Source organism: Aspergillus foveolatus (assembly GCF_047715535.1).
Source record: "Aspergillus foveolatus strain CBS 279.81 unplaced genomic scaffold BDW70scaffold_7, whole genome shotgun sequence".
Classification (NCBI taxonomy): domain Eukaryota; kingdom Fungi; phylum Ascomycota; class Eurotiomycetes; order Eurotiales; family Aspergillaceae; genus Aspergillus; species Aspergillus foveolatus.
In genome coordinates, this window is record NW_027396071.1 from 195,308 (window position 1) to 219,687 (window position 24,380).

Genomic DNA, 24,380 nt, shown 5'->3' on the forward strand with positions numbered 1-24,380 from the left:
ACTCTTCTCATAAGTAAGAGCGATCGGGACCGGATAAACCATTTCCGTTTCGATTGGCTGCGATTCCACTTCCGATCTTCGTCGATTGGAGCGGCTTGAAGCTCAGGACAGAACGGTTGAAATTGGAAAGCAAAGACTGGAGACGGGAAATAAAGGGAGACCGCTTTTCTCCCTTTTTACTACTCCTCAGTCCCTTGAAAACATACTCCTTAGCTGCGTAAGCAGTTCTACTTTCACACCTTCACACCGGGCTCTCTCGCGGAACAGGCGCAACCGCGATTGTCCTAACTCACGATGCGATGAAGGCTAATTGCTGTACGGACGAGCCTGTGAATATATATGTGTGCTGGTTGGTCCCTTATCTAAAGGGCGACTAGAAGACGAACGGACTTCGCCGGTGTTTTAACTCAGCGCCTTAACGGCCTTGCATCATCTCTATTCCAAACCGCGAATCCGAGCCTACACTCCAGCATTCAGGCTTGATTTTGACGACAGGCACGACTCTCATACGATAATTCTGATGGCGTCCCAACCGCCAGTCAAACGACCCCCTCCGGCGCCGTCAAACCCAGTTCTTCTCGCGGCTCAAAAACAATGGCTGTTCACGGACGAGGAGCTCACCCGCTCGCCATCGCAGCTTAGCGGCATGACGGTGGAAAACGAGAACTTGCACCGGAGCAAAGGAGTCAACTTCATCACTCAAGTTGGGATCATGTTGAAGTTGCCGCAGCCTACCCTCGCGACAGCCGCCGTTTACCTCCATCGCTTCTTCATGCGATATGCGATAGCCGACAAGCCGGAGCGACCGGGAATCCACCCGTACCCCATTGCCGCTACATCCCTTTTTTTAGCTACAAAAGTGGAGGAGAATGTCCGGAGGATGAAAGAGCTGGTGATAGCAGTCTGCCGGGTTGCACAGAAAAAGCCGGATCTGGTTGTGGATGAGCAATCCAAAGAGTTTTGGAAGTGGCGCGATACCATCCTTCACCACGAGGACATTCTGCTCGAAGCGCTTTGTTTCGATCTGCAGCTCGAACAGCCATATAGGATCCTCTACGATTTTATCTGTTTCTTCCGCGTCAACGACAACAAGCATATTCGCAATTCATCGTGGGCTTTTCTCAACGACTCCATGTACACGGTTCTTTGCCTCCAGTTTCCAGCCCGCGTTATCGCTGCTGCTGCCTTTTACGCAGCTGCAAGCCACTGCGATATCGGATTTGAGGATGATGAATTCGGCCGATCCTGGTGGGAGCAGATCGACGTTGATATAGCACAGGTTCGCCGCGCATGCACCCGGATGGCAGAGCTATACGAGAGCAATTCACAACATAGACACAGCCAGTACTACCCGCCCGTTCCATTAGCTTGGAAAGAAGGTGCTGAAAAGACCAGGATCCCGCGTCCTGGTGGCTCACTCGACGCACCACCAGGCCCAAGCTCCAGGAAGCGCTCGCGGGAGCCAGAAGACAGTTCAAAAAGCAGCCAGCAACCCTCACAGGACACTGCTTACTTGAAAGCAGATGAAGCCTCTCAGAACGGAGCCCGCTCGCCAAAACGGCCCCGAGTAGGTTCAGACGCAGACCAACCTCGCTCTGCCGCAGGGTCACTGCCGCAAGGCGGGACGCATCCACCCCCTCCTACAACATCACCACCGCCGCCGCAAGCGTCTTCATCCTTTTCTTACGACCGCCCGCCAAACGGTCATCACGCTCATCAATCCCACCGCTGCCAACACCCACTCCCATCTGCACCTCGAACAACATTCCCGCCGCGCCGAAACAGCGAAACTAGAAACATCGACCCCATTCAGCAACGCATCGATCAGATCGTGCAACAAAACTCTGTACCTCCTAAACGCGCCACTGACAGATATAGGGAACGGGATCGAGAAGACGAGGACGCTTATCAGAAACGAAGACCCTCGTATTCTTCATCTACCAGAAATGAGCACCCGCCACCTCCACCACCTGAACATCGTCAGCAACCTCCCCCGCCCCCTCCTCCGGAACCAGAGCCGGATGATGAGGGTGGTGGAAGTGAAGAAGGGGAATTGTAGCCTAATACTACATATCAACCCCTGGTTTTTCTCTATGCGCGCCGAATGTGCGCCATGTGATATACATATAAAACCAAATTTTTTTTCCATGTTGAACTGAAAAATAATTATCATGCTCCATCCCGGACCTACCACGACAATAAGAAATAGGGAGCAAGACTCATCAAGTCCGAAGCTAACCTGCATCTACCACTCAACCGGATTCGGCTTGAGCTTAGAACACACTTGGGAATAAATGGTCCAGGCCAAGAAAAGAAGTAATCAAAAGAGCAAGTTGTTGTCCAATTATCCATATCCGATACTTGTTTCCTGCGCCTGCAAGTAAAATTGCCCTTTAACCTCGTTTTACAGATGATATGGCGGGCGTAGGATCGATGGGTTCTATTTGTTCCTCAAGTCCTAGGGCTCTTGCTGTATATACATTTTGCTCTGGACTATTCTCCACATCAGCGTCTGTATCTCTCTACCAATACCTCCATCTTGGTTGTTGAAACCGTTGAGACAAGAACTTGAATACGTAACCTGCCATGTGTTTCCTATGGATAGTTGGGCCTGGCATAGCAAACTGAAATTGATTCTGTACTGCAGATATAGACAACCGAAAAATGGCTACGCGAGTAATGACTGAAGAAGCGAAAGAGTAGAACCGTGTGATTCTTGTCTAAGTGTAAGCTGATATTTACCACTTTGTCTTAGCCTGTCCATAGATAGATATCTATTGAAACACAGCAGCTCCAAGTCCCAAAGCAACCAAAAGCAGCAGAAACATAGCGGAATTATTGATTCCAACAACACATGGTAGCAATAATCTGAAAAGCCCTGCAGTCAATAGCCCGCAGTCATGGGACTCGCCCCACTCCCACCAACGGCATGATCAAGCAGACTACTCGGCGCAACAAAACTGAATCCACCGAACGGGTTACTATCATATTCAGCGCCGTTGTGACTCGTCGGCATACCCATACCAGTGCCCATGCCGGAGTGGCTGTCGCTGCGGACACCGCTGCCCCGATGCTGAGCGGCGTAATGCTCGCTAAAGAAGGAGGGACCTTCAACCGGACTCAACGGGAGGGCAGTGAAGTCTGTAGAGAAGTTCTCGGCTAAAGCTGGGTCCGTGACGACTGGGACGATAGGGGGTGTCAGGCTACGGCTTTCAAGGGCGCGCCAATCGATCTTGCGGAAGAAGCGGTGGGATTTAATCGTCTGCAAGTCCTTGGGCATGTGATAGCCCAGGCGCTTGGAGGGCTCCTTGCGGAGGAGACGGGTGAGAAGATCCTTCGCGTCTGGGCCGAGGTAGTAGGGTAGGACGAGTTTCTGTTTGAGAATCTTCTCTTGCAGCTTCGCGTGGTTATTTGCCTTAAAGGGGGGAGAGCCGGTGAGAAGGTCGTATCCCAGGGCGCCGAGGGACCACCAGTCGCATGCTTTGCCATAGGGTTTGCCTTGAATGACTTCGGGGGCCATGTATTCGATTGTGCCAAGGGAAGAGTTGCAGCGGTCGTCGTCGTCCACGGCGATTTTGCTGAGGCCGAAGTCAGTCAGAAGAAGGTGCCCTTCGCGGTCGAGGAGGCAGTTTTCCGGCTTAAGATCGCGGTAGATCACGCCGACGTTCTGATGAAGGTGCTCCAACGCGAGGACCATCTCGGCCATGTAGAAGGCCGCAGCGTCTTCGTCAAACATGCGTTCCATCGCGAGGTGGGTGAAGAGTTCTCCTCCTTGGGCGTACTCGAGGACAAGGTAAAGTCTTTCGTGGTCCTGGAAGGCGTAGAAGAGCTTTACGACGAATGGGTGTCGGTTCACGCTTTCCAGAATTGCGCGCTCGGTCTTGGTTTGTTCCACGAGTTTCTTGTGAACCGTAATCGAGGCTTTCTTGAACTGTTTCTGCGCATAAAGCTTTCCTGTGAGAGCATGGCGCACCAGCAAAACGGTCCCAAAGGATCCCTTGCCCAAGCAGAGCAGAGGCTCGAAATCATCGGTAGTCATTTTCCGGCAAAGCTGATTGCGGACGTCCTGGGTGGACATAGCATTCTGGGATTGCTCGTCCTGCTTTTTCTCCTCCGCAACAGCATCGGCACTAACGTAATCATGGTCCAGGGGCACCTCGTAGCTAGTCAGAATCTCAGTCTCATCGCTGTCGGAATATACACTAGCGTTGCTAGGTGTCGCAGAGCAAAGGCTATCAGCAGCTTTACGGCGAGAAGAGTTCCCAGAAAGGTCCATAGATTCAAGCTGAAGCCGTAGAGCACTGATACCGCCTCCAGAGACCGGCTGCAGCATGGGGCTGGCACCATTACTTCCAGCCAGAGCCCGCGGCTGAGTACTAGTGGCGCGAGAGCTCGTTGTTGAGAAATCCGAGTCTTCATCGCCGGAGCCTCGAGGTGTGAACCCACGGACAGTGGAAAGAGCCGGCCCTGCATCGATCTGAGCCTGCTTCTTCTTTTTCTTGCGTCTGTCGCTTTTCGCGGTCAGCGGGTTCGTGTCCGATTTTGTAAATAGGCCGGGTCTGCGTTCCGGGCTGCGCGCACTCATCCGAAATCCGGTTTGCTGGCTGACAGTGTTGCACTCCTCTTCGGTTTTCGAGTGGCACATGTCAGCCTGGGGGCTGAACACGTCCCCAACCGAAAGATCATCATGAGCTGTATTCGGCGACATAACCGCGTATATTGTCCGCGATCCTCAGAAACTCGTGGCAAAATTTAAAAAGCACCCCGCCGTAAATCAATGGTAGTCTCGCCAGTGAGTTGTTGGAAAGAGGATTTTTAACCAGAAACCGTCACATCCGCTCACTCATACGCACAGCACCGACAAGGTACGATTCACGATACCGATCTAATATGTCCACAAGCATCAATTAGCCAAGATTTTGAGCAAATGACGAAGATATTGGAGGGGAAAAAACCCCACCTTCTAGATCAAATTACAAGCACCACTTCTTTCAAGCGCGGCAATTAGACCGCTGCTCCCGTTTTCCTCCTTGTAAAGCAGCCCCAGAGAACGGACAAAGCAGTGTAGAATTTACCGTCCGCCCTTCTTCAGGACGGACGACGAACCCCTACCCAAATCACGTCGTTAACGAAAGCCTCGCGCAGCGTGGAATCTGGAACGGAGGTAACTGCAGCAGATAGCGACGAGCCGGCCAGAGCGAACGATGAATCGGCAGTCAAATCTGGGGTTGAGATGAGGTGAAGGCCAGCAGTGCGGGCGAGATCGAACAATGAGGGCTTAGGCGCAGACAGGCACATGAAGAAATGGCGGACGATGATATACGGAATATAAAGAATATATCTCGAGATCCGAGACACAGGGAGAGTTGCAAATGAGGTAATCCCGTACAAGGGAAGGTGTAAGCAGGAAAGGGAGTAGGAAGAAAGCAACAAGGTCATGCAAACCCCGATGCTGCAGCGTCTTCCTTGAATTCGCAGCCAATCAGCAAACACCGATGCTAAGCGAGGCCAGGCCTGTTCCGCCAGGCTTCACGTGCTTGGGCCATTGGATATACAGAAGATCATTCACATCCACTTAAAACGTTTACAAGTTCGCTCATAGATTAAATATTCGCCCAAAAAATCATGCAGTTCTCTCAAAGAACGCCTGGGACCGAGTCACTTCCACGCCAGAAGCCTCCACGAATGCCAGCGCACTGGGCTTCTCAACCCTTACGGTCACCCTCTCATTGGCATAGTCCACTGTTACAATGCGGGCTACGAACGTAGCCAGCGCCTCGACAGTTTGGAATGAAGTCTCTTCAACGCGCTTAAAGCATAACGGTCAGCTTACGATTCCAAGGTAAAAAGGATGAACAACGAACCTCAGCAACAGCCCTCGTCATCGCCTGATAGGTATCCACCACAGTCGAGCCCCAAGCCAACTGTCCCGGTCCCTTGAATTCCAGTGAGATAATCACCGCCTGCTTCTCAACCCGCTCGTGCGAGTTCACACCCAGGATACAGTAGCACCGAATCCCTTCGATACGAAACTCCTCTTCCAGAACCACAGGGCACCGCTCTGAACTATTCACATCGCTCCCAGCAGTGCTTCCTTGTCTATACCCCCAAACCGTAGAACTGCGGTAATGAAGCCCGTTCTCGGCACGTAACAGAGCCTTTGGTAGATGCAGCCACACCTCACACTGGCCATAAACATCATCGATAGGCCCGCCAGTATATGACGAGGAAGAGCTACTATTGAAGTTCGCAGCCCGCGCCTCAGATGCAGACGCGCTACTCCTCCGTCGACTTTGATGCACGTGAGCCATCCGTCGAACCCCAGCTGCCGTCTCATCGAGCAGTCCCAGACCGCAATTGGCGACAATTCCCGCGGTCAGACGCACATCCTGGCCGAGATCCGCCCTCATCATCTCCTCGCGCCGGCTTCCATCAACGCTAATCATGTGCTGTCCGGGCGTGGCCCCGCTGGGTTTGCTTCCCGCTGTCATGTTGCGGATATCCTCTTCCAGTCGGCGGTAGAGCTTCCCGTAGTCGAGAGAGAGGGAGACATCATCGGCATTGGCGGCTGCCACGGCGGAGGAGTAGGAGAGCTTCAGCGATGCAGTGCACGGCTGAGGTTTACCGTTGCGGTGCCATGGGTCCGGCGCTGCGGGAAGAGGAAGTTGGATGTTGCGGAGGCGAACGCTGTCGAGGACAGCGGGGCGGGAGGGTATGTGAACGTTAACCCGTTGCTCAGCCATTTATGATAAAGTTGATCGGAGCTGGAGTTTTTTGAGCTGGAAGCTGGTGAGACAGTGCGGTTTTGGAGCTAGGTCCAGATAAGTTGAAGTGGGGCCGTAATCACAGTATAGAGCCCAACATGAACAGCAGAATTAGTGAAATTACTGGGGCCCGTTGCTTTTGCTGATGCACGAGCTGAACAATACAGAGAACCTTAAACTCAGGCAAATGCTGGCTGAAGCTCCATTGCTGGGGACTTTGGATAGCGGAGTGCCTTTAGCGTGGGTCAAAGTTTTTGGATTCATCATGACGTCGCTTACTTGGGAGCCTCGCTTACGACCACAACTATACAAACGTAGATCGAGTATATTAGCTGCAATACATTATCTCCCAACGGCCGACTCAAAATTCATCAAGGGCCATAAATCCATCAATCATTACCAGAGCTAACCCAGGTGACAACGGCTCGGCTTTGTATCTGCTGGACGTGCCCGGGACCCGGCAGGATTACACGTATGCCGACTGGGCGATCTCAGGGCTAAGTATAGATAAAAGCTACCAGCACGAACCATCCCCAGCCGCAACGCAAAAGAAGATACGGTTCAAAGCACGAAATACCGTTCCGTGGCGCACCAAAGAGCGAAAATTTGAGAAGATCTTCGACGTGAAGGGTATCCGCAACACAAGGAAAAAAAGCAACAAGCTGTGCAATTCCCTACCAGTAGCGGCGATCATATGGAGCATAGTCACCCCGTGGCGGGGACCGGGGTCGTCCATAAGGCCGCGGAGGAGCAGCGTACGGATCATCATACCGGGGCGGAGGTGGTGGGCCATAAGGGTCTTCATATGGACGACGTGGGGGGGGATAGTCTTCCATCCTAGGGCGCGGCGGGGTGCGGCGTCCGTAGCCATCACCATAGTAGTCCCGACGCATGGGAATTGGGGACCGTTCGCGGTAATGGCTACGCGGGCTGTAGCCGCGTGGCACCGAATATCTGCGGTCGTACTCATCCATTGGTGGATAACCCCGACGGGGGGACCGGGATCGGTATGGATCACGGTAAGGGCGATCATCGTACGGCTGGATCTAGGAGGCACAACGCAATGAGGATTTTATCCAATCCTTGGGCACAAGGTGGTCCTTACATCGGGTACACAGGTTACTCTGGTACCTTTAAACTCTCGGCCATCGAGCTTCTCGACCGCAGTTTTCAGGTCATTGGCAGTCTCAAATTCGACAATCCTTGAATCATGTTAACCAGGTTTCCCAGCTTCAGGTAATCTGCGCGCAACCCACCCTCTTCCAGGCTCACGGCCAGTCTCCGAGTAGACGACATCCAAGCCAGACTGACGGGCAAAGTCTTTAAGGTCCTATAATCTGCGGTGTAAGTTCCTATCCAGGAATGAGGAATTATCCGGCGGAGTCCAAGAAATTGCAAAAAAAAAAAAGAAAAAAAAAAATTTATGGCCGGCAATGCGAAGGCGAAAGAAGAAAGTCCGGGAAAATGCCTAATGGATTCCATCCAGCTTGGGGCTGTCGGTTGTCAAGAGGTGCGGGTTGTAACCATATACTGGACTTATTTGCCAGATCAATGCGCGCCGGCAAGTCGAATCAGGCCAGCCACCTGAGGTTATGGCAGTGGACTTCCAACGGGTGGTATACAGTAAAGCGGCTGGATGCTCATAGGCCGGGCGGTATTGGGGGTGGTATTGAAATCCGCGGAATGTTGGAGGAGAGGGACATTGAGAGGGCTGCTAACCTGCCAGCTTGTTTCCGGGAGACCGGAAATTATCATACGGAAAATAGTACGCCGCGGACGAGGGAGATTTGGACGGTCCGTGGGAACTGGAAAATTTTCCTTGCGCCGGGGTCCCCTAGCAAATTGCACGGTGAGGCGCTCGCCTTTGAAATCACTTCCGTCTGGGTTCTGGTCAACAAGAATGGCCCTTGAGTTCGGGCTACAATCTCACATACGGAATGCTAATTGACAAGTTAGCAATCTGTGACTCAAGCTGCAAAACTAGCCTCTTACCAGGAACAATATCTCTTGCATCCATCGCATCTTCATATTCTATGAATCCAAAGCCATTCATAAGCTTGATCTCTGTGATCTTTCCAGTACCATGGGTGCTGAAATGCTCTTCGATATCCTGCTTGGTCACTGAATAAGGGCAAAGGCGCAGCCAAGGCGCCGTGCAAATTGTTAGCTCGGAAGGACTAAAAATGACGATCCAGGGAAATGGAGATGCGCTACTGCCACGAGGGGTATTCCATGATATGCAAGGCACAAACGAAGGAAGATTGAGGCCCCAAGGTTGAGACTGCCCCGTCTGATGCGCAATCGAACATGATCGGCAGCAGTAACAGAATCCGGGGCGCGTTTCGTCAAACGGGCACAGGTCCACCGGGGCATCCTGAGATTGAGGGACACTCTAGGACTCGAGGGGAAAATATCCAATTCGGGCTGAAGATAGAAAGACCTCTGGGGGAATACTAATGGAGGCCAGCGTACCATTGCGGGGAAGGTTCCCGAGATAGAGTCGGGTGGAAGAGACCTCAGTCATGATTGGCAATGTAAGGATGAAGATCAACCACAGCGGTCAATACCAGACGGTGACCCAAGGGGAAAATGCAGGCCTAGAAACCGGCTATGGCCCAATCTCGAATCCTGGTCAACAGGAAAGAGCGAGTGCTGACGAGGGAATAGGCCACGGGAATCAGAATATGCAAAGTCCTGTGAGTTGTGAGACAGTCGGCGATAGTCAAGTCAGTGAAAAAGACGGGCTGTTCCTGAGTTCCAGTGCGTGGTCCAAACGGGTCGAATCACGAAGTAATGTTGAGATCCTCAGATGGCTATAACCTGCAGGCAACCTGGCCGTGGAACGCGATGGAAATAGGGCCGCAGGCGATGTAAAATGATGGAGTTGATGGGAGGTGAAGAGAAAAAGAGGAGTTGAGAAGCGTCCAGACGAACAGAAGTGAGCGACAAAGACGAGCTAAAGGAAGGCTACAAATCAGAAAGCAGAGCTTTACGCCTCACTTTGAGTGGAGGGTCCACGTGGCCCCGCCTGCTCTGTTTCATGAACATGAAAGATAGAAGTAGTTTGAGTGAAATAAATGCATTCAATGCTGCATCATAAAAGTAGGTACCGTCTATGTATAGTATGTAAATCAAGATGAAATGTCTCATTGGAAGAAATTGCTTGTCAGGAATGCCAAACCATGGTCGCACTCTCCGGTTCCGCTCTGATAAGGTACCAATCTACAACCCGTCCACCATGCAGCATACAACTAGGAAATGCCGTTTGCCTGGTATACTAAAGTTTTGAGAGAATACAGATGACAGGAATTTATATATACATTTTCCGAGCTGGGCCAACTCCGAAACATTAAAGAACACGTTCTTCCAACAGAGAATAACAAACCTCTCTAAGTGAACTCATAATATTGAACAAAATTACCTGCTATGTCTTAAAGTACTTTGGGCCTTCTCCTCCCTGGGGGGTTTGCCAGTTGATGTCCTGGGTTGGGACCTTGATATCACAAGTTTTACAATGGATGCAGCTGAATAACGTTAGCATGCAATATTCAAGGCAGGGACGACAGGGAAGGAGCGTACTTTTGAGCGTTGATCTGGAACCGAACCCCGTGCGGCTTACTTGAATCCTCCACATATTCGTACACCCCAGCCGGGCAGAAGCGATTCTCAATTCCCTTGTACTTGGGCCAGGCAATGTCCGTGTGCTTGTCCCAGTCTTCCACTTGCAAGTGCACCGGCTGGTCTTCTTCGTGGTTGGTACCCGTTCGGCTCACACTAGTCAGGATATCAAAAGAGATCTTGCCGTCGGGCTTGGGATACTCGATCTTCTCGCACTCAGATGCCAGCTTAGTGGCTGCCGCATCTGTGCCGTGGTGCTTGAGCGTCCACGGGGTGCGGCCGCGGAGAATGTAGGCCTCAAGGCCGGAATACAAAATGCCTCCGTAGATACCGAGGGGTGTGCTAAAAGACGGTCGCATGTTTCGGACCTCGTACAGCTCCTTCCAAATCGAAGACTTACGGAGTGAGTCCTCGTAGTCGAATAGGAATACAGTGCCACCACTGTCATTTCTCAGGGCGGCGAACGTAGACTCTGCTGCCAAAATCGCCGACCGCATCGCTGTATGTGTGCCCTTGATTTTGGGGACATTGAGGAAACCGGCGCTATCGCCAATCAAGGCACCTCCGGGGAAAGCACACTTAGGGATGGACTGATAACCACCCTCGTTCAATGCTCGAGCACCGTAGGAAATGCACTTTCCACCCTCCAGGACCTCGCGATATAAAGGATGATGCTTGAGCTTCTGGAACTCTCCATAGGGCGACAACCACGGGTTCGGATAATCAAGACCGACAACTAAACCAATGCTGACCATGTTCTCACCAAAGTGATACATCCAAGCACCGCCGTAGGTATCCTTTGGCAGCGGGTAACCCATGGAATGTGTAATCTCGCCCGACTTGAATTTCTCCGGCTGAATTTCCCACACCTCCTTTATACCGATTCCATATGTTTGCGGCTGGCTGTCCCGTCTGAGATCGTACCTCTTGGTAACTTGCTTGGTCAAGCTACCGTGACAGCCTTCTCCAAGAAGCGTGACACGGGCATGGAACTCCATTCCCCGTTCAAACGTATCCTTGGCTTGACCATCCCGAGCAACACCGAGATCATTGGTTGCCACGCCCTTTACTGAACCGTCCGAGTTGTAAACGATTTCGCTGGCAGCGAATCCGGCGTATACTTCCACCCCCAGCTCCTCAGCCCGCTCGCCGAGCCACTTTGTCAAATCGTTCAAACTGATGATATAATTCCCATGGTTGTTCATTTGTGGTGGCGCAGGAATCGGGATTGACGAAGTTTTCGTCAAAAACCGCATCTTATCCTCCTTGGCCGGGGTGGCGCCTTCAAAACGTGAAGGGTTATCCTCCGACAGCCAGTCCGGAAATAACTCTTCCAGAGCAGAAGGTTCGAGCACATTGCCGGACAAAACATGAGCGCCAATCTCACCAGCCTTCTCCAGGACGATGACGCGAAATTCTTCGTTTCCGGCTTCATTGGCAAGTTGTTTTAATCGAATCGCAGCGCTAAGACCAGCAGGACCTAAGAGAGAAGGCAATTGTCAGTCACATGTGTGCTTTGCAAGCAAATGTGCAAAGCGCGACCATAAGACACAGGTTGCATACCACCACCGACAATACAGACGTCTACCTCGTCCGACTCCCGCTCAACCTGCCGGGGATCAAAGTAACCGTTCTCATCGGTGAGATTCCTTGAGATCGACTGCGAAAATGCGCGAACCTGGATCGGCCTGGAGTGTGCTGAGCAGCGGACACTCGCCCGTCTGCCTGATGTTGCGATTGAGCCGCGAGAGCTGATGCATAACGTTGACGATGGTCTGGAAAGCCTAGAGGGGCTAGGCCGAGTCTCACGCCTCAATAGGCGCAGCACGACTCGTCTTGAAGCCATGAAGAATCGCGGCGAAGGGGGAACTGGCTCTCGAGGGTCGAATGGCGGAACTGCTGAGTCTACAGAGCCCAGTGAGACATAACTCTTGCTGGAGCAGAAACCAGGTACTAGGTTGTAAGTAGGCGAATGATCACTTTGCACTAATGGGGTTCAATTGGCAAGAGACCCGTTGAGAAAAAACCATAGCCGCCCGCCGACCTCGGTTACCTGGGTATCCGACCAATAAGAGCAGCGGTAATGACATTCGCTAACGGAGTAACCGCCAATTTCCGACCGAGCAGCTGGAGTCAGGCGTTGGCCTCGCTCTCTGTAGTTGCCGCACCCGCCGATAGCTACGAAGCTACAGACGCTTACGATCGGCTCACCTGGTGCTGCCCCAGTTGTATGTACGATCAAAGTACGGGGTAGTCGAGAAGACCTTTACGGGCGCGGGTTATCAGAGGCTCTTTCCACATTGGACTGCGGAGCACACGTATGGGTTTCAACGCTCCAATTCTTCATAGCAATTCTTCATAAGTTTAAAGATCTCAACATTCTTGCTCTTGGTTGCTTAATGCAAGCGAAATCCATTTTGCCCAGCTGCCGCTAGAGCACAGAAAACCCAGTCCATCGTCATAGTCTATGAGGCTCTTCTGCGATGGGATCTAGTCAATATGGTTCGCTCGCAAGTTTGATGTCAGCGACCAGGATTACGTAGATATATAATAATAATGGCGTACATCATCCATGCGCTGCGGCCAAAATCAATAGTTGAATTAAAAAAAAAACAAAAAATTTTTTAAATGTATAAACGTGCCTGTCTAACAATCCCCAGCAAATATTTATTGTTTACTACATCTCTGCAGGTATAGGGATCCACCTGCTCACTCGGTCAAGGGAGGGTGCAAGTATGGCTGAGATCGGTATGGGGTATGCAGGATACCTAAAAAGGCCACGGTGGCATGTGTCGAATGACATGTCACGGACCACTAATCCGGATAGCCGCGGTGATGGGCGTCGCTTTCTCGAAAATTCTCTTTTAATTTTGGATATGACCTACGCAACACTCTAGATGTTGTTGCAATGCTAGGGAAAAGTCACTGGTCGCTGGGATGATAAGAAGCGCAAGAACGGTCCAATCAGCATTATACCGTTAGGGAGCGCGCAGGAGTGAGGCTTGCATTTGCAGAGAGCGAAAGCGATAGTCGGCCATGATCCTCTGCTTCGAGATTAAGATCGATAAAAAGAACAATATGGACACCCTGGGTTCTTTGCATCTGCAGAGTAGACAACCGCCGTTCAAGCTTTCAAGGAACGTTAAAAGGAACCACCCAGCTGCAACTGGAAGGATGGATGGTGTTTGCAAGGCATGGATAAAGAAGTCACGGGTTCTGTCAGAGCGCGTCGAGTCGCGACTGAATGCAGTTGTTGGCCACTCACGCTGAAGTCGAGGCCCACACGGTTTGCTGCTGCTCTTTCCTATTGGACAAATTTGCCACCACAGCGCCCATAAATTTTCCCTAGAGTTACGCTAGCGGCTTGCCGTCCATGGTTCTGAGACTTGGGCTTAGCCCGCCTTTCCGCCTCCCCAAAACATATAAAGCCCGTCACCTCCCCGACCCTGCGTTTTAGAAATTTATGTCGGTCGGCTCTTGGCGCTTGTCCTCATTCCGCTCCCCTCCCCTCACCCGACACTCTCTCCCCACACAAAGTCCTTTGAGGTCTGCAGATTCTCGCTCTTGCGGAGTCTGCTAAATTCAGGTGCCAAAAAATAAGTTGCTGAGACAAAAGAAGTTGCAGCCTCAGGCACGCATCAGCATCTTATCTTCGCCGTTCACTTATACACAAATCACACCAAGATAGAAGAGCTTACCCCGAGGATACTGGAGCAAGAAGAATCTGAGCTTGTCATCCGAAGTGTTTCCTCCACTTATCCACTCCCTTTATTACACATCGCTGCTCGCTTGCAATTCATTATCGCGACCACCTGTCCTTTCAATCAATAGAAAACACTTCATTGTGATCTTTCTTCTGCCCATCCTCACAACCCTTTACATATCTCCCCTCTATTGGGCATTGCCGTTCCTCGTCAATTGCCCTGCGCCTGTTTTGCCACGTGAAACGGCTCATCCTTGAAGGCAGTCTACTAGGGGATACATTCAGTTGTTCATCTCCAAGAGGTTTGTTGATTATCCCGCCCCGTCCATCGATCGCATTTGTCTCCCCATTCAAAATATCCCATCATTTAATGCCTACGGGAACTAACTCGCTGCAGTCTGCCAGTTTTACACTCAACTGGTCACAGCTTGAGCGAATTTTGACAGACCTGACAATGGACTCGCTCACTACTCATCCTGCCACTGCCCAACAGGCTCGTGCCTTCACTTCTCCCTCGTCGCTGTCTTTCCCTGGCGGCACTGCCTTCCCTGGTGGTGCTGACCTGACTCCGCCTTCCGATAAGGATGCGAACATGGCCACCAACGGTCAGAGCGCGAACGGAAATGTGAACGGCCAGCAGCAGGGAGCAAATGCCGCTAACGGCAATGGGGTGATGCCCGCTACTCCAGCTGCGACCCCTGGTGCCAGCGCCCCAGGGAGTGGTATCGTGCCTACCTTGCAGTGAGTATACTCTGTTGTCATCTTTCTGGTTCACCAGAATACTGAACAAAGACTACTCTTGAAGAAACATTGTCGCTACAGTCAATCTTGACTGTCGTCTTGATCTCAAGACTATTGCGCTGCACGCCAGAAATGCGGAATACAACCCTAAGGTATTATTTTCCACACCTCCCTGAGTGGATTAAATCAGGGTACAGTGTGGCTGAACTGGTTTTCCTCTAGCGTTTCGCGGCCGTTATCATGCGTATTCGGGAACCCAAGACGACTGCCTTGATCTTCGCCTCTGGCAAGATGGTGGTTACTGGTGCCAAGTCGGAAGACGATTCTAAGCTAGCTTCGAGGAAGTACGCTCGTATTATTCAAAAGTTGGGATTCAATGCCAAGTTCACGGATTTCAAAATCCAGAACATTGTGGGTTCCTGCGATATCAAATTTCCAATTCGTTTGGAGGGTCTGGCGAGTCGTCACCACAACTTCAGTTCCTACGAACCGGAGCTGTTCCCAGGTCTTATTTACCGTATGATGAAGCCAAAGATCGTCCTCTTGATCTTCGTCAGCGGGAAGATTGTCCTGACCGGAGCCAAAGTCCGCGAAGAGATCTATCAGGCCTTCGAACTCATCTACCCTGTGCTCTCTGGTAAGCTTCCCACGTCCGATATCCGAACAGCCGCTGATCCCGGTACAGATTTCCGCAAGGTCTAAAGAGTAGCGATTCTGATGAAGGCTGAGATATCTCAAGCACTTTGTTATCCTCACTTCAAACCCCTGTATTATCAAAAAGTTTATCGATGCCGGGGCGCTAAGGCTCAACTCTAGTCAGCCGTGGTATCTTCTGAACTGCATCACGAGTTTTATGCGAGCATCGGTACGGCGTTCTAGCGATCCGGGTTTGGTTGGTTTTTTTTTTTTTCTCTTTTTTCTTTTTCTCTAAAGCAATTTTCAACACGATTCACAATTTAGACAGTCGCACACCGCAGGTTGAAAAGGGGGCGGTACTGCGCGCTGGTCGGCTTGTTGCCTCCTTCTAATTCCCCGTTTGTCTCCCAGTCTAGTGACACCGAGGACCTCTCGAACTGTTTTATGCAGTCTCTTGGGTTACTCGTCATTTTTTTTTTTCCCACGGGCACTGAGTTCCCTGTTTAGATCGTCCTACTTATTCGATGCCTGATGACGGTTTCGTAAGCCTGATCCAGCAGCATTACTTAACATACAAAATTAAAAGTGGATGAGAACTTCTTTTCGCCGTGTAGGTCTAAAGCCTGTTTGCGAATATAAATGTTCGTATTAAGTCATGAATCGTATCAAGAAAAAAACTTGCCAGAAACGCTCTTCTGATGCTTGCATAAGACATGTGATCCAGTCGAAGATATGCATATTTATATACACTCTAGCTAAATATCCACCCAATATATATATCCCTTTCGTTTACTTATTTTACACACATCCAAACCAAAGGCCGGTCTATCTGTCGGACCTACAACGCACTCTCCCGCTTCGTTTTCTGCCCCTTCGCCAACTCATCCAGAAGCAGCAGCCGCTTATCCCCCGAACGACTTCCATCCTCTGTTCCGTCAAAGTGGGCCTCGTCCACAGCATCCGGCCAGTCCCAGAGCGCGCGCAGTTCGGGTGCGAGCTTACCCTCCAGCGCATCGACGACTTTCTCGCCAATGAGCGGGAAGAATTTGTATGCGTGGCCGCTGCCACCGGTTGCAAGGAAGAGGTGCGGGTGGGATGGATGGTGGGTGATTATGAAGTCGCCTTTGGGGCTGTTTGGGCATAGTTACTATCGAGCGGTCATGAGCAATAAAAGGGTTGGTGAGTATCGACATACGTATCTGTGTACCAGCAAATCCGGGTATTGAGGAAAGGACGGTCCGCGAAGGTGGGGAGGAGCTGCTTCAGGGCTGTGCGGAAAGCCGTTTCCCCCTCCAGCGGGATGGGGACGCCCTGCTCCGGCAAGCTGACGTGCATTGTTTCTCCTGTTGGTGTTGCGCCGGGCACGGGAACGGCCTTGGGGTTGTGGTAGCCGTAGGCGTGTCGGGCGATCTTGAGGATGTTGTTGCGCGGCGGAATGATGAAGATACCCGTAGCGAAATTGAGGATCGTGGGCATTTGTTCGAGGCGGCGCTGCTCCTCGTCTGAGATGCGCATGTAGGCGATTGCTTGGCCGGTTGAGACAGCGCGACCTCGGAGGTCGACAAGCCCGGCTGTCCAGGCGCCTGTTGCGAGGATGACGAGGTCGGCGGTCATGGTCGTGTTCTTAGAATCGTTGAGAACAACGCCTGTGACCGTGCGGTTATCAACGGGGGAGAAGAGGAGACGGGAGACTTCGCCGTGCACGAAGCGTACTTTGCCCTCCTTGTCGAGCTTCTGCTTCGCGAAGCGGACTCCGGCCTCTGCGTCCGCCCAGCCTGAGCTCCAGTTCACGTAGCCGCCTGCGACCTGGAGTGTCTCGCCGTATGCCGGGGCCGCCTTAAGCACGTCTGCCTTCGTAGGCAGGAACTGCGCGTTCTCACCGAGCTGCTTGACATTGTGGTAGGACTTGGTGGTGTAGTCTTTTGCCGTGGAGTTTCCGTCGGGGTAGACCAGCAGCAGGCCGTTCTGGGTGTAGCGGCCGTCATGGCCCCATTCGGTGGTACGCCAGAGGTCAACGGCTTCAGAGGCGAGTTTCGCATATGTAGGGTTGGAGTAGTCGGCTCGTATGATGCGGGAGCTGTCGACGGAGGAGCCGTGGGGGTTGGGGATTGTCGGCGAAGCTTCGAGGAGAGTCACTTTACTGTTGGGGTGGCGCTTGGAGAGAGAGAGGGCCGTGGATACTGTGCGCTATTAGCGTTTACTCCCCAGTTGCAACGAAGAGCGATCAGGTAGGAAGGGGGTGAATTGTACTCCCACACCAGCTTCTCCCACTCACATCCAAAAACCCCTCCTCCCACGATCAGGATATTGTCAGGGAGAGACATGGTTGTAGCGTAGACCGTTGGGTGTAGGACCGGCAATTTCCCTTAAACGATGAGCTGCTTTCTTTTCTTGCTGGTTTTTGCTCTGAAGGGTACAGAGTGCGAACTGGGGAGCTGAAAAGAATCCAGCGGTCTCTTCCCCAAGATATGGACTGAATCTCCAAGAAAAAGTGGCCGAAGATAAGCCGATCTGCAATTCGCTTTCCGGCATCGGGCGGCCCGCTGCGACCACTTGCCCTTTCGAGCTCATCGCTTTCGCACCGACCACACCACTGTTTGAACATCGACGCAGTGTTTGACAAGTCAAGCACTATAAATGTATACATCATGAGCGCGTCGAGAATAGGGCGAAGCGCGCTGAAAGCGGCCAAAGGGCAAGCACCCGGCCCGTCACGGGCACCCAAAACCACCAAAACCAGCCCAGCACCGCGGCAGACAAGGTACGCCAGCCTGAATGAAGAGAGAAAGGACAGGCATAGCTAATAGAATCCAGCCCTCCGTTGCTCAAACGCGCGAACCCGCACCTGCAAAATCTCAGCTCCGGCTCCGCAACGGTGTCCCAAGCTCGCATGTCCCCTAGGGCAATGACCGTCTTAGGCGTCAGCGCCTTGGGCATAAGCACCTACTGCGGCTATCTCTACGCCTCGTACCGTCGCGAGGTGAACCAAGCACAGTCTCTCACTGTTCCAGAGGACGTCTCCGACCGGTATAACCATACCGCGCGGACGTTCGACGCAGACGTCGAGCTCTCGGAGAAACTAATGCGCCTGGGCGCGAAGCGCCGCGATCTCGTGCGGCAGGCGCGAGGGAATGTATTGGAGGTCAGTTGTGGGACTGGCAGGAATCTGGAGTACTACGAACTAGGAGAGAAACGGGGGATTATCGATGAGAAGAGCCAAGTGGGCGTGCGAGGGTGCCGGACTGTTACGTTTGTGGATTTGAGCCCGGAGATGGTCGCGATTGCGAGAGCGAAGTTTGAGAAACTCTATCCAGCTTTCATTGGGAGTGAGAAGGTCCAGTTCCGCGCGCAGGATGCGAGGGATGTTCCTCCGCCGTCATTGTCGGCGTCGGGCTCGGTACTGCCATCCGAGTCGCAAGAGCAAGGGCAGGGCAAGGGGCAAGGGTATTACGACACGATTGTGCAAACAATGGGACTGTGCTCGATGCCGGACCCTGCGGGGGCCCTGCGGCACCTGGGGACGATCATAGAACCGCAGCATGGCCGCATCCTGCTCTTAGAACATGGCCGATCGCATTACGACTGGCTGAATCGCGTGCTGGATAATCTGGCCCCCGCGCATGCGGACCGGCATGGGTGTTGGTGGAACCGGGATATCGGGCAGATTGTTCGAGATAGCGGCTTGGAGATTGTCGAGGAGGAGCGCTACCATTTCGGGACGACGTGGAGGTTTGTTTTGAGGCCCAAGCGGACGTAGAAGGTTGCCTTTCCGTCTCTTGGGCGGTTGTATATTATGTAGTTGCCTCTCCACACTAGCCATATACCCGGGTGCTCCAGCTCAAAGCAATCTAATTCGATAAAGATGCTGCGCTTCAATTCGAGTCTACGTAGTAGAGCACCGGAGCAGTTCCTCTGCTAGGAGATTGAGGTTGGAGTGCAGCGCATATCATCACCTTAGTCCGCGTATGCGCTGGTAGGTATGAAGTCAAAATTGCGTTGATAATGGAGGCTTCCGTCCTTATGCGGGGTAAATGCGGGTAAATGTACAAATGGTGCAAAGGCAGATCGATACGTACTTTGAAGACCATTACAGAACATTCTGCAGTAGACCTGATGAAGATATGTTTTGGTAGCGGTATTGGTAAAGTTCATAATGAGGATGAGGTTCAGGGCTGGGCTCGAGTTCATCTACAGTATACGGATACTCATACGGATACTCGAATAATGCATATGCCGTAGAGCTTCACGAGAATGAACCAACGTGCTTGCCTAGGTAGGTACTTTGTCATTCACTGATCAAGTCCTCCTACTTTGAATGTTGGCTATGAAACAATATGTTTACTTAGTCGACAGCCGCAGTTGAATGAGACTCCGAGCTGCTTACTCAGCACAACTTCTGAACGGCGGGTTCTGAGCCAGGATCTGAGAAATTAAGTGAGGGCTCGTCTCTTTTGCTCTGAGTTGCCAACGCAGGGACCAGCATGAACTAGTGTTTTGCTGCATTGCCAGTATTGCCAGTGTACTCTGGGTGCTCCAGAGCAAACTTCAAACAGTGAGGGGTAACCATGTTGTCACTGGGCAACGGCAGGGATTGTTCCTTGGAATCTGATGTTTGATTGTCCTAAAAGTATGTGTCTCAGGGCCTGATGGTTATCAGGGCGATAGATCATTATTATCGACCCCTTGCTTTAGGTGACACATCCAGCGCATGAGAAATACACCTGCAGATGCACTGCTGCAAACGCGTCGTCGAATCCACATAACAAACCCTGGGTGCCGAGGCGACCGACCGGGCAGTGAGTGTCGTGTGTACATTTCTCTTTATACATTTCTCTTTGTACATTTTTGGTATACACCGCACACTGCGACCTTTCGCCTCATTCGATTGGATGTGCCGAGCTTGAAGGCAAAGGCTGGGCCATCTTAGAACTTCCGATTGGATTTAGTGGAATTCCAAGCTGGAGGTTGGCGACGGCAAATACCCCACTGGCCTGATTTGGTTGGCGGTCGCACAGGGTAAACGGCGACGCTAGGAACGATATCTTCTGGCTTCAAGACCAAGTGGGCTCGAGTGGGGAGCAGGTACCGGTCGAGCTTGCCTGATTTTTGGTTTCATGCTCTGGCCCTGCTCGGGCTAGCGCATCCTGGTAGCTTGGAAATTTTCATTCATCACTTTTTCGAGCGGTGGAGGACGGACCCGACCGTGGAACCATTTCGCGATGATGCACTTGTCCAGCAGCTCCCTCTGCTGAGAGGCGGTTCTTTGTTCAGAGCTTCAGTGTTGTTGACCAGTCATACGCCTCCTGATCACGAAAGAGGTCATACCAAGGCGGCCTCGAGGCTTGCGCCCGCAGCCTTGTTGATTGCACTGGGAGGGACCACCGCTCCATCACCAAACCGAGATCAGTGGCACTACTGGCACATGGAGATCAGAGGAGTCTTGTAAGTCGGTGAGAGCTGCCTAAAGCAGGTAGTGTTCCTGTGAAGAGTCCGAAACTCCCGGGGCTCTCGTCTCGAGCTGGCATTGTATCCAGGACCATATTCTTAAGAGATCGCGTTGTTTGTTTCCCTCTCAGAAAATTTCTGCGCAGCAACCAGGCGTAGCTGCAGCAGTAGCTTTCCGATTCGTTTCTTTTTGTTTCTCCATCGTCGACACCATGCAGAACCTCAGTTGATCATGGATCCTTTCGCACCAATCGCAGGCACTGAGGCGCGGTGTAATTGGGTCGGTCGTCATAGATGGCACATGGCAGGTTCCACCGTACTTTTTGCCGTTCGATTCTGTCATGGCGGCCTCCTGAGTTACCTGAGTAAAGAGGTATACTAGAGTAGTGGCGGGCGTCAAAGGCAAGCGCTCTATATGAGAGACCAGCGGTGTGCGAAGGCCGTGAGTATCGGATCTACGGGCTTACCTTCTGATCAACATTCTCCGTAAACATCTCGTCGCTCATCCTCCGTAGTCCCGGCTCCAATATCCGAATTCCTGGGTGTTGTCTTTGCTATTTCCACCGGGGCATCTGGGAATTCCTGTTCCCACAGAGCACGTGACCAGCACGTCTACTGGACGACCAATAATCGCCACTCTAAAACATCCGCCGCTTCCAGAGCGACTAGAAATTTAGGAAAAAAAGGAAAAAATTAGGGGATAGGAAAGAAGGCGAGCACAGAAACCTAAACAGCAGACTAAACAGTATTTCTGTTAGTTGTTGCATTATTATTCACCTATTCATGGTGCTTGACTTTGCTGACGCGCGCTGATTAGTTCCTGAGCTCATCTCCGTCGTCACTCTTCCTCATCGGAATCGCCAGCGTCTGCCTGCCTGCCTCCCTCCCTTTCCAGACTCGCCCCTTCATCCATCCCATTCCACCCACCCACCCATCCATCCATCCATCCATCCATCCATTATTCTTTTCCCATCCCCATCCTCATCCCCCTCTGCTCTTCCTCCCATCCTCTGTGTGTTACTAGTATCCTTATCCTTTTTATTACTATTTATTATCTATTATTTGCCTACACTCTCCTTACTACCATATAGACTATTGCTTGTTGTGTTTTGTTTAGTTTGGCTTGTACTTCTGCTGGTTGATCTACTATATCCCTACTCCTATTATTATTCTGCCGCCTCCGCCTCTACCACGCGCCTCTTTTCGCAACCACATCATGCCCTACAACACTCGTCGCAAGTCCTTGTCTCTTCCTCTATTGGGAATTCATCTTCCAAACACATCTCGCCGCTCCCCTTCTACATCAAAATCGCCTCACGCGACCGACGAGAATACTCCTCCTTCCAAAAAGGTTAAGAGATCGCACGACTCGGCCTCGACGTCGCCAGAGCCTACAGATCGTGGCTCAAATCCAAGCAGACCCTCGGCAACTGTTCGTCCCTCTGGTCGACGCGCGACACTGGAACAAACACCTCCCCAGTCTCCTACTGACGGTGGTGTCGCATCCAAGATCGACCTCGATGGGATAAACGACGATATCGTGGTGGGCGTGATTGAGCAGTTGGAAAAGACGGCCAACCGCCCACACTTGGTCAAAGAGCTGGCTGCGGTCCTCATTACATCCAACGATAATGTGGCAAAGTAAGTTTCACCCTCATTCTCTTCCTTCGGCGCGACAATAGAGCTAACCGTTGCGTCTCTTGCTCAGTTCCGCGAACCCTGCTGCCTTATTGTCTTCTCGCCTGAGCGCTTATATGAAGCGTCCTTGGACGGCACTGGCGCCATGTCCCTTGGCTAAGGAACTCATTCCTATACACCCGCGAAAGGTGTATTACTATCTTACCACGCAAGCTCGCCAGCCCATTCCTGAGAGCTCGGACGATGTTATCATACCCGGTATTGATGGCAAAGTCCTGACGCCCAGTGCGTCCAGTGTGGACGATGACGAGGACGTCATGGAGCGGCAACGCTCCCCGAGTCCTGAGGTCGATCTGTCTTCACCTGATTTCGAGGACGGGGACATAGATCTGGACGGATCGAGCAGCGCGGGGCATAACTCAAGTTTCTCTGACCATCGCCACACGCGCTTGTTTCACTCGCACCGTGCCACTTCTCCGCCGCTAGAAGGCGATGAGAAGGAGTTTACGCAGACGGCTAGCGCTGTTCGCGAGCGGGCCTCCGAGCAAAAAGCAAGCCAACTTGCGCAAGCGAAAGGTGGATACTCGGCGCTCACCGAGGCTCTTCAGGGGATGGACGACATGAGCATGAGCATCTCCGGAACACCGGTTGATGACAGCCCTCTCTCCTTTGGCGACGACCAAATGGCGCACAGACAGAACAACTACCTCTCAGAGGAGCACCAGGAGCAGTCTCGTCTCCAACAACACCTGCAGCAGCAGGACTTGTGTGAAAACGCTGCCGCTGCCGCTGCTCTTTTCGGCACTTCCCCCTCTCCGTCCCTCACCTCTGTCGCGTTGTCCATCTCGTCTGGCACGAGTGCGCCTTCAGATGACGGATCAGATATCGAAAGCGGTCCTGGCTCACTCGGGACTGCCCCGCGTATCGCTCTTCCGGAAGACCCGAGCTTGGCGCGCATGTCGACTCTGAAGAGATCAATAGACATGCTGGACGATGAACTCCCGGACCTTGACATGAGAATGTCTGATCTTGCCGATGCGGACGATAAAATAGCTGTGAATGCTATGATGCCTCTCAACCCCTCATCTGAGATGGCTCTCGACCCATGGCGCGAGTTGCAAAGTCCGGAGAGCGTGAACGTTGACGAACTCGACGAGATGTTCGACGAGATCTAACCGCTGCTCCCTACTACTCTCTTCAGAGCGATCTACTCTGATTATCTCCACTCACGACCTTATTTGGACTCCTTGAACGAATCTATCGCTTCCCAAACGTGCGATCTCTTTGATTTAATGCTATATTTGTTTAATCTCGTCTCGTCCACGCGGCTGCGTTTGTTCTATTCTTGTGGCAGGTGCCTATCTTTCGCTTGTACATATATTTTGCGCACGCCTGTCTCGACTCTCTCACTTGATTCCCAATATGCCGTGTCCTGATTATGATACATCTACTTGGTTGGTTACGGTCTGCAGTTTTGATACGGCGTGGTGAAAAGCATGCTGCTTGTTATTTGAAAGAAAATGGCTGGAGAAGGATCAAATATAACAGAAAACTTCTTTACAACTAGCATTCTTCCTCTGACTAGTAAGAGCATACATTGACCATGAATAATTGCAGAATATTCGCTTTGACTCTCAACTGGACCATTCATTGCCTTTTGGCGCGCAGTACGAAGATCGGCGGTTGAGACACATGGAAGCTGACGTAATGGTGGAATATAACTATGCTTCCCCTTCGGCTGTGGCAATCGCGCGTGCATGGTTCTCTTCTCTGCACAATTTACAATTGATTTACCCCTGCTCTAACCCTCGTCGCCCCGTCAGCTCAAGTTACCT

The 24,380-nt window shown here is 51.9% G+C and overlaps 10 protein-coding genes across 10 annotated transcripts; 5 read left to right on the plus strand and 5 right to left on the minus strand.

Moving 5' to 3' along the window:
* Positions 1-162: 162 nt before the first annotated feature.
* BDW70DRAFT_171225 (putative cyclin) lies at positions 163-2,121 on the plus strand. The gene has a single exon (XM_073743165.1). The coding sequence runs from the start codon at positions 521-523 to the stop codon at positions 2,057-2,059; it is 1,539 nt and encodes a 512-aa protein (XP_073599110.1). The 5' UTR covers positions 163-520; the 3' UTR covers positions 2,060-2,121.
* A 598-nt stretch (positions 2,122-2,719) lies between these two features.
* On the minus strand, positions 2,720-5,363 carry BDW70DRAFT_129762 (AGC family serine/threonine-protein kinase). The gene is made up of 2 exons (XM_073735679.1): positions 4,961-5,363; positions 2,720-4,885 (listed from the first exon to the last, which is right to left on the minus strand). The coding sequence occupies exon 2, from the start codon at positions 4,706-4,708 to the stop codon at positions 2,885-2,887; it is 1,824 nt and encodes a 607-aa protein (XP_073599111.1). The 5' UTR covers positions 4,709-4,885; positions 4,961-5,363; the 3' UTR covers positions 2,720-2,884.
* A 163-nt stretch (positions 5,364-5,526) lies between these two features.
* BDW70DRAFT_129763 (dihydroneopterin aldolase) lies at positions 5,527-6,974 on the minus strand. The gene is made up of 2 exons (XM_073735680.1): positions 5,865-6,974; positions 5,527-5,809 (listed from the first exon to the last, which is right to left on the minus strand). The coding sequence occupies exons 1-2, from the start codon at positions 6,741-6,743 to the stop codon at positions 5,624-5,626; spliced, it is 1,065 nt and encodes a 354-aa protein (XP_073599112.1). The 5' UTR covers positions 6,744-6,974; the 3' UTR covers positions 5,527-5,623.
* A 97-nt stretch (positions 6,975-7,071) lies between these two features.
* BDW70DRAFT_129764 (putative pre-RNA splicing factor Srp2) lies at positions 7,072-9,675 on the minus strand. Its single transcript, XM_073735681.1, has 7 exons — positions 9,237-9,675; positions 8,757-8,885; positions 8,699-8,704; positions 8,484-8,644; positions 8,021-8,094; positions 7,870-7,966; positions 7,072-7,810 (listed from the first exon to the last, which is right to left on the minus strand). The coding sequence occupies exons 1-7, from the start codon at positions 9,286-9,288 to the stop codon at positions 7,439-7,441; spliced, it is 891 nt and encodes a 296-aa protein (XP_073599113.1). The 5' UTR covers positions 9,289-9,675; the 3' UTR covers positions 7,072-7,438.
* A 412-nt stretch (positions 9,676-10,087) lies between these two features.
* On the minus strand, positions 10,088-12,333 carry BDW70DRAFT_129769 (electron-transferring-flavoprotein dehydrogenase). The gene is made up of 3 exons (XM_073735682.1): positions 11,946-12,333; positions 10,344-11,862; positions 10,088-10,288 (listed from the first exon to the last, which is right to left on the minus strand). The coding sequence occupies exons 1-3, from the start codon at positions 12,226-12,228 to the stop codon at positions 10,189-10,191; spliced, it is 1,902 nt and encodes a 633-aa protein (XP_073599114.1). The 5' UTR covers positions 12,229-12,333; the 3' UTR covers positions 10,088-10,188.
* A 1,518-nt stretch (positions 12,334-13,851) lies between these two features.
* BDW70DRAFT_129772 (TBP family protein) lies at positions 13,852-16,058 on the plus strand. The gene is made up of 5 exons (XM_073735683.1): positions 13,852-14,387; positions 14,483-14,826; positions 14,891-14,978; positions 15,049-15,463; positions 15,512-16,058. The coding sequence occupies exons 2-5, from the start codon at positions 14,540-14,542 to the stop codon at positions 15,526-15,528; spliced, it is 807 nt and encodes a 268-aa protein (XP_073599115.1). The 5' UTR covers positions 13,852-14,387; positions 14,483-14,539; the 3' UTR covers positions 15,529-16,058.
* A 1-nt stretch (position 16,059) lies between these two features.
* On the minus strand, positions 16,060-18,072 carry BDW70DRAFT_129778 (FAD-dependent oxidoreductase). The gene is made up of 3 exons (XM_073735684.1): positions 17,738-18,072; positions 16,658-17,642; positions 16,060-16,592 (listed from the first exon to the last, which is right to left on the minus strand). The coding sequence occupies exons 1-3, from the start codon at positions 17,784-17,786 to the stop codon at positions 16,301-16,303; spliced, it is 1,326 nt and encodes a 441-aa protein (XP_073599116.1). The 5' UTR covers positions 17,787-18,072; the 3' UTR covers positions 16,060-16,300.
* Positions 18,058-19,289, plus strand: BDW70DRAFT_129784 (class I SAM-dependent methyltransferase). The gene is made up of 2 exons (XM_073735685.1): positions 18,058-18,223; positions 18,277-19,289. Exons 1-2 carry the CDS (start codon positions 18,111-18,113, stop codon positions 19,217-19,219), a joined length of 1,056 nt encoding a protein of 351 aa, XP_073599117.1. The 5' UTR covers positions 18,058-18,110; the 3' UTR covers positions 19,220-19,289.
* Positions 19,290-19,898: 609 nt separating this feature from the next.
* On the plus strand, positions 19,899-20,969 carry BDW70DRAFT_129786 (uncharacterized protein). The gene has a single exon (XM_073735686.1). The coding sequence runs from the start codon at positions 20,171-20,173 to the stop codon at positions 20,387-20,389; it is 219 nt and encodes a 72-aa protein (XP_073599118.1). The 5' UTR covers positions 19,899-20,170; the 3' UTR covers positions 20,390-20,969.
* Positions 20,970-21,993: 1,024 nt separating this feature from the next.
* Positions 21,994-23,862, plus strand: BDW70DRAFT_108606 (uncharacterized protein). Its single transcript, XM_073734468.1, has 2 exons — positions 21,994-22,548; positions 22,616-23,862. The coding sequence occupies exons 1-2, from the start codon at positions 22,124-22,126 to the stop codon at positions 23,718-23,720; spliced, it is 1,530 nt and encodes a 509-aa protein (XP_073599119.1). The 5' UTR covers positions 21,994-22,123; the 3' UTR covers positions 23,721-23,862.
* The last annotated feature ends 518 nt before the right edge of the window (positions 23,863-24,380 follow it).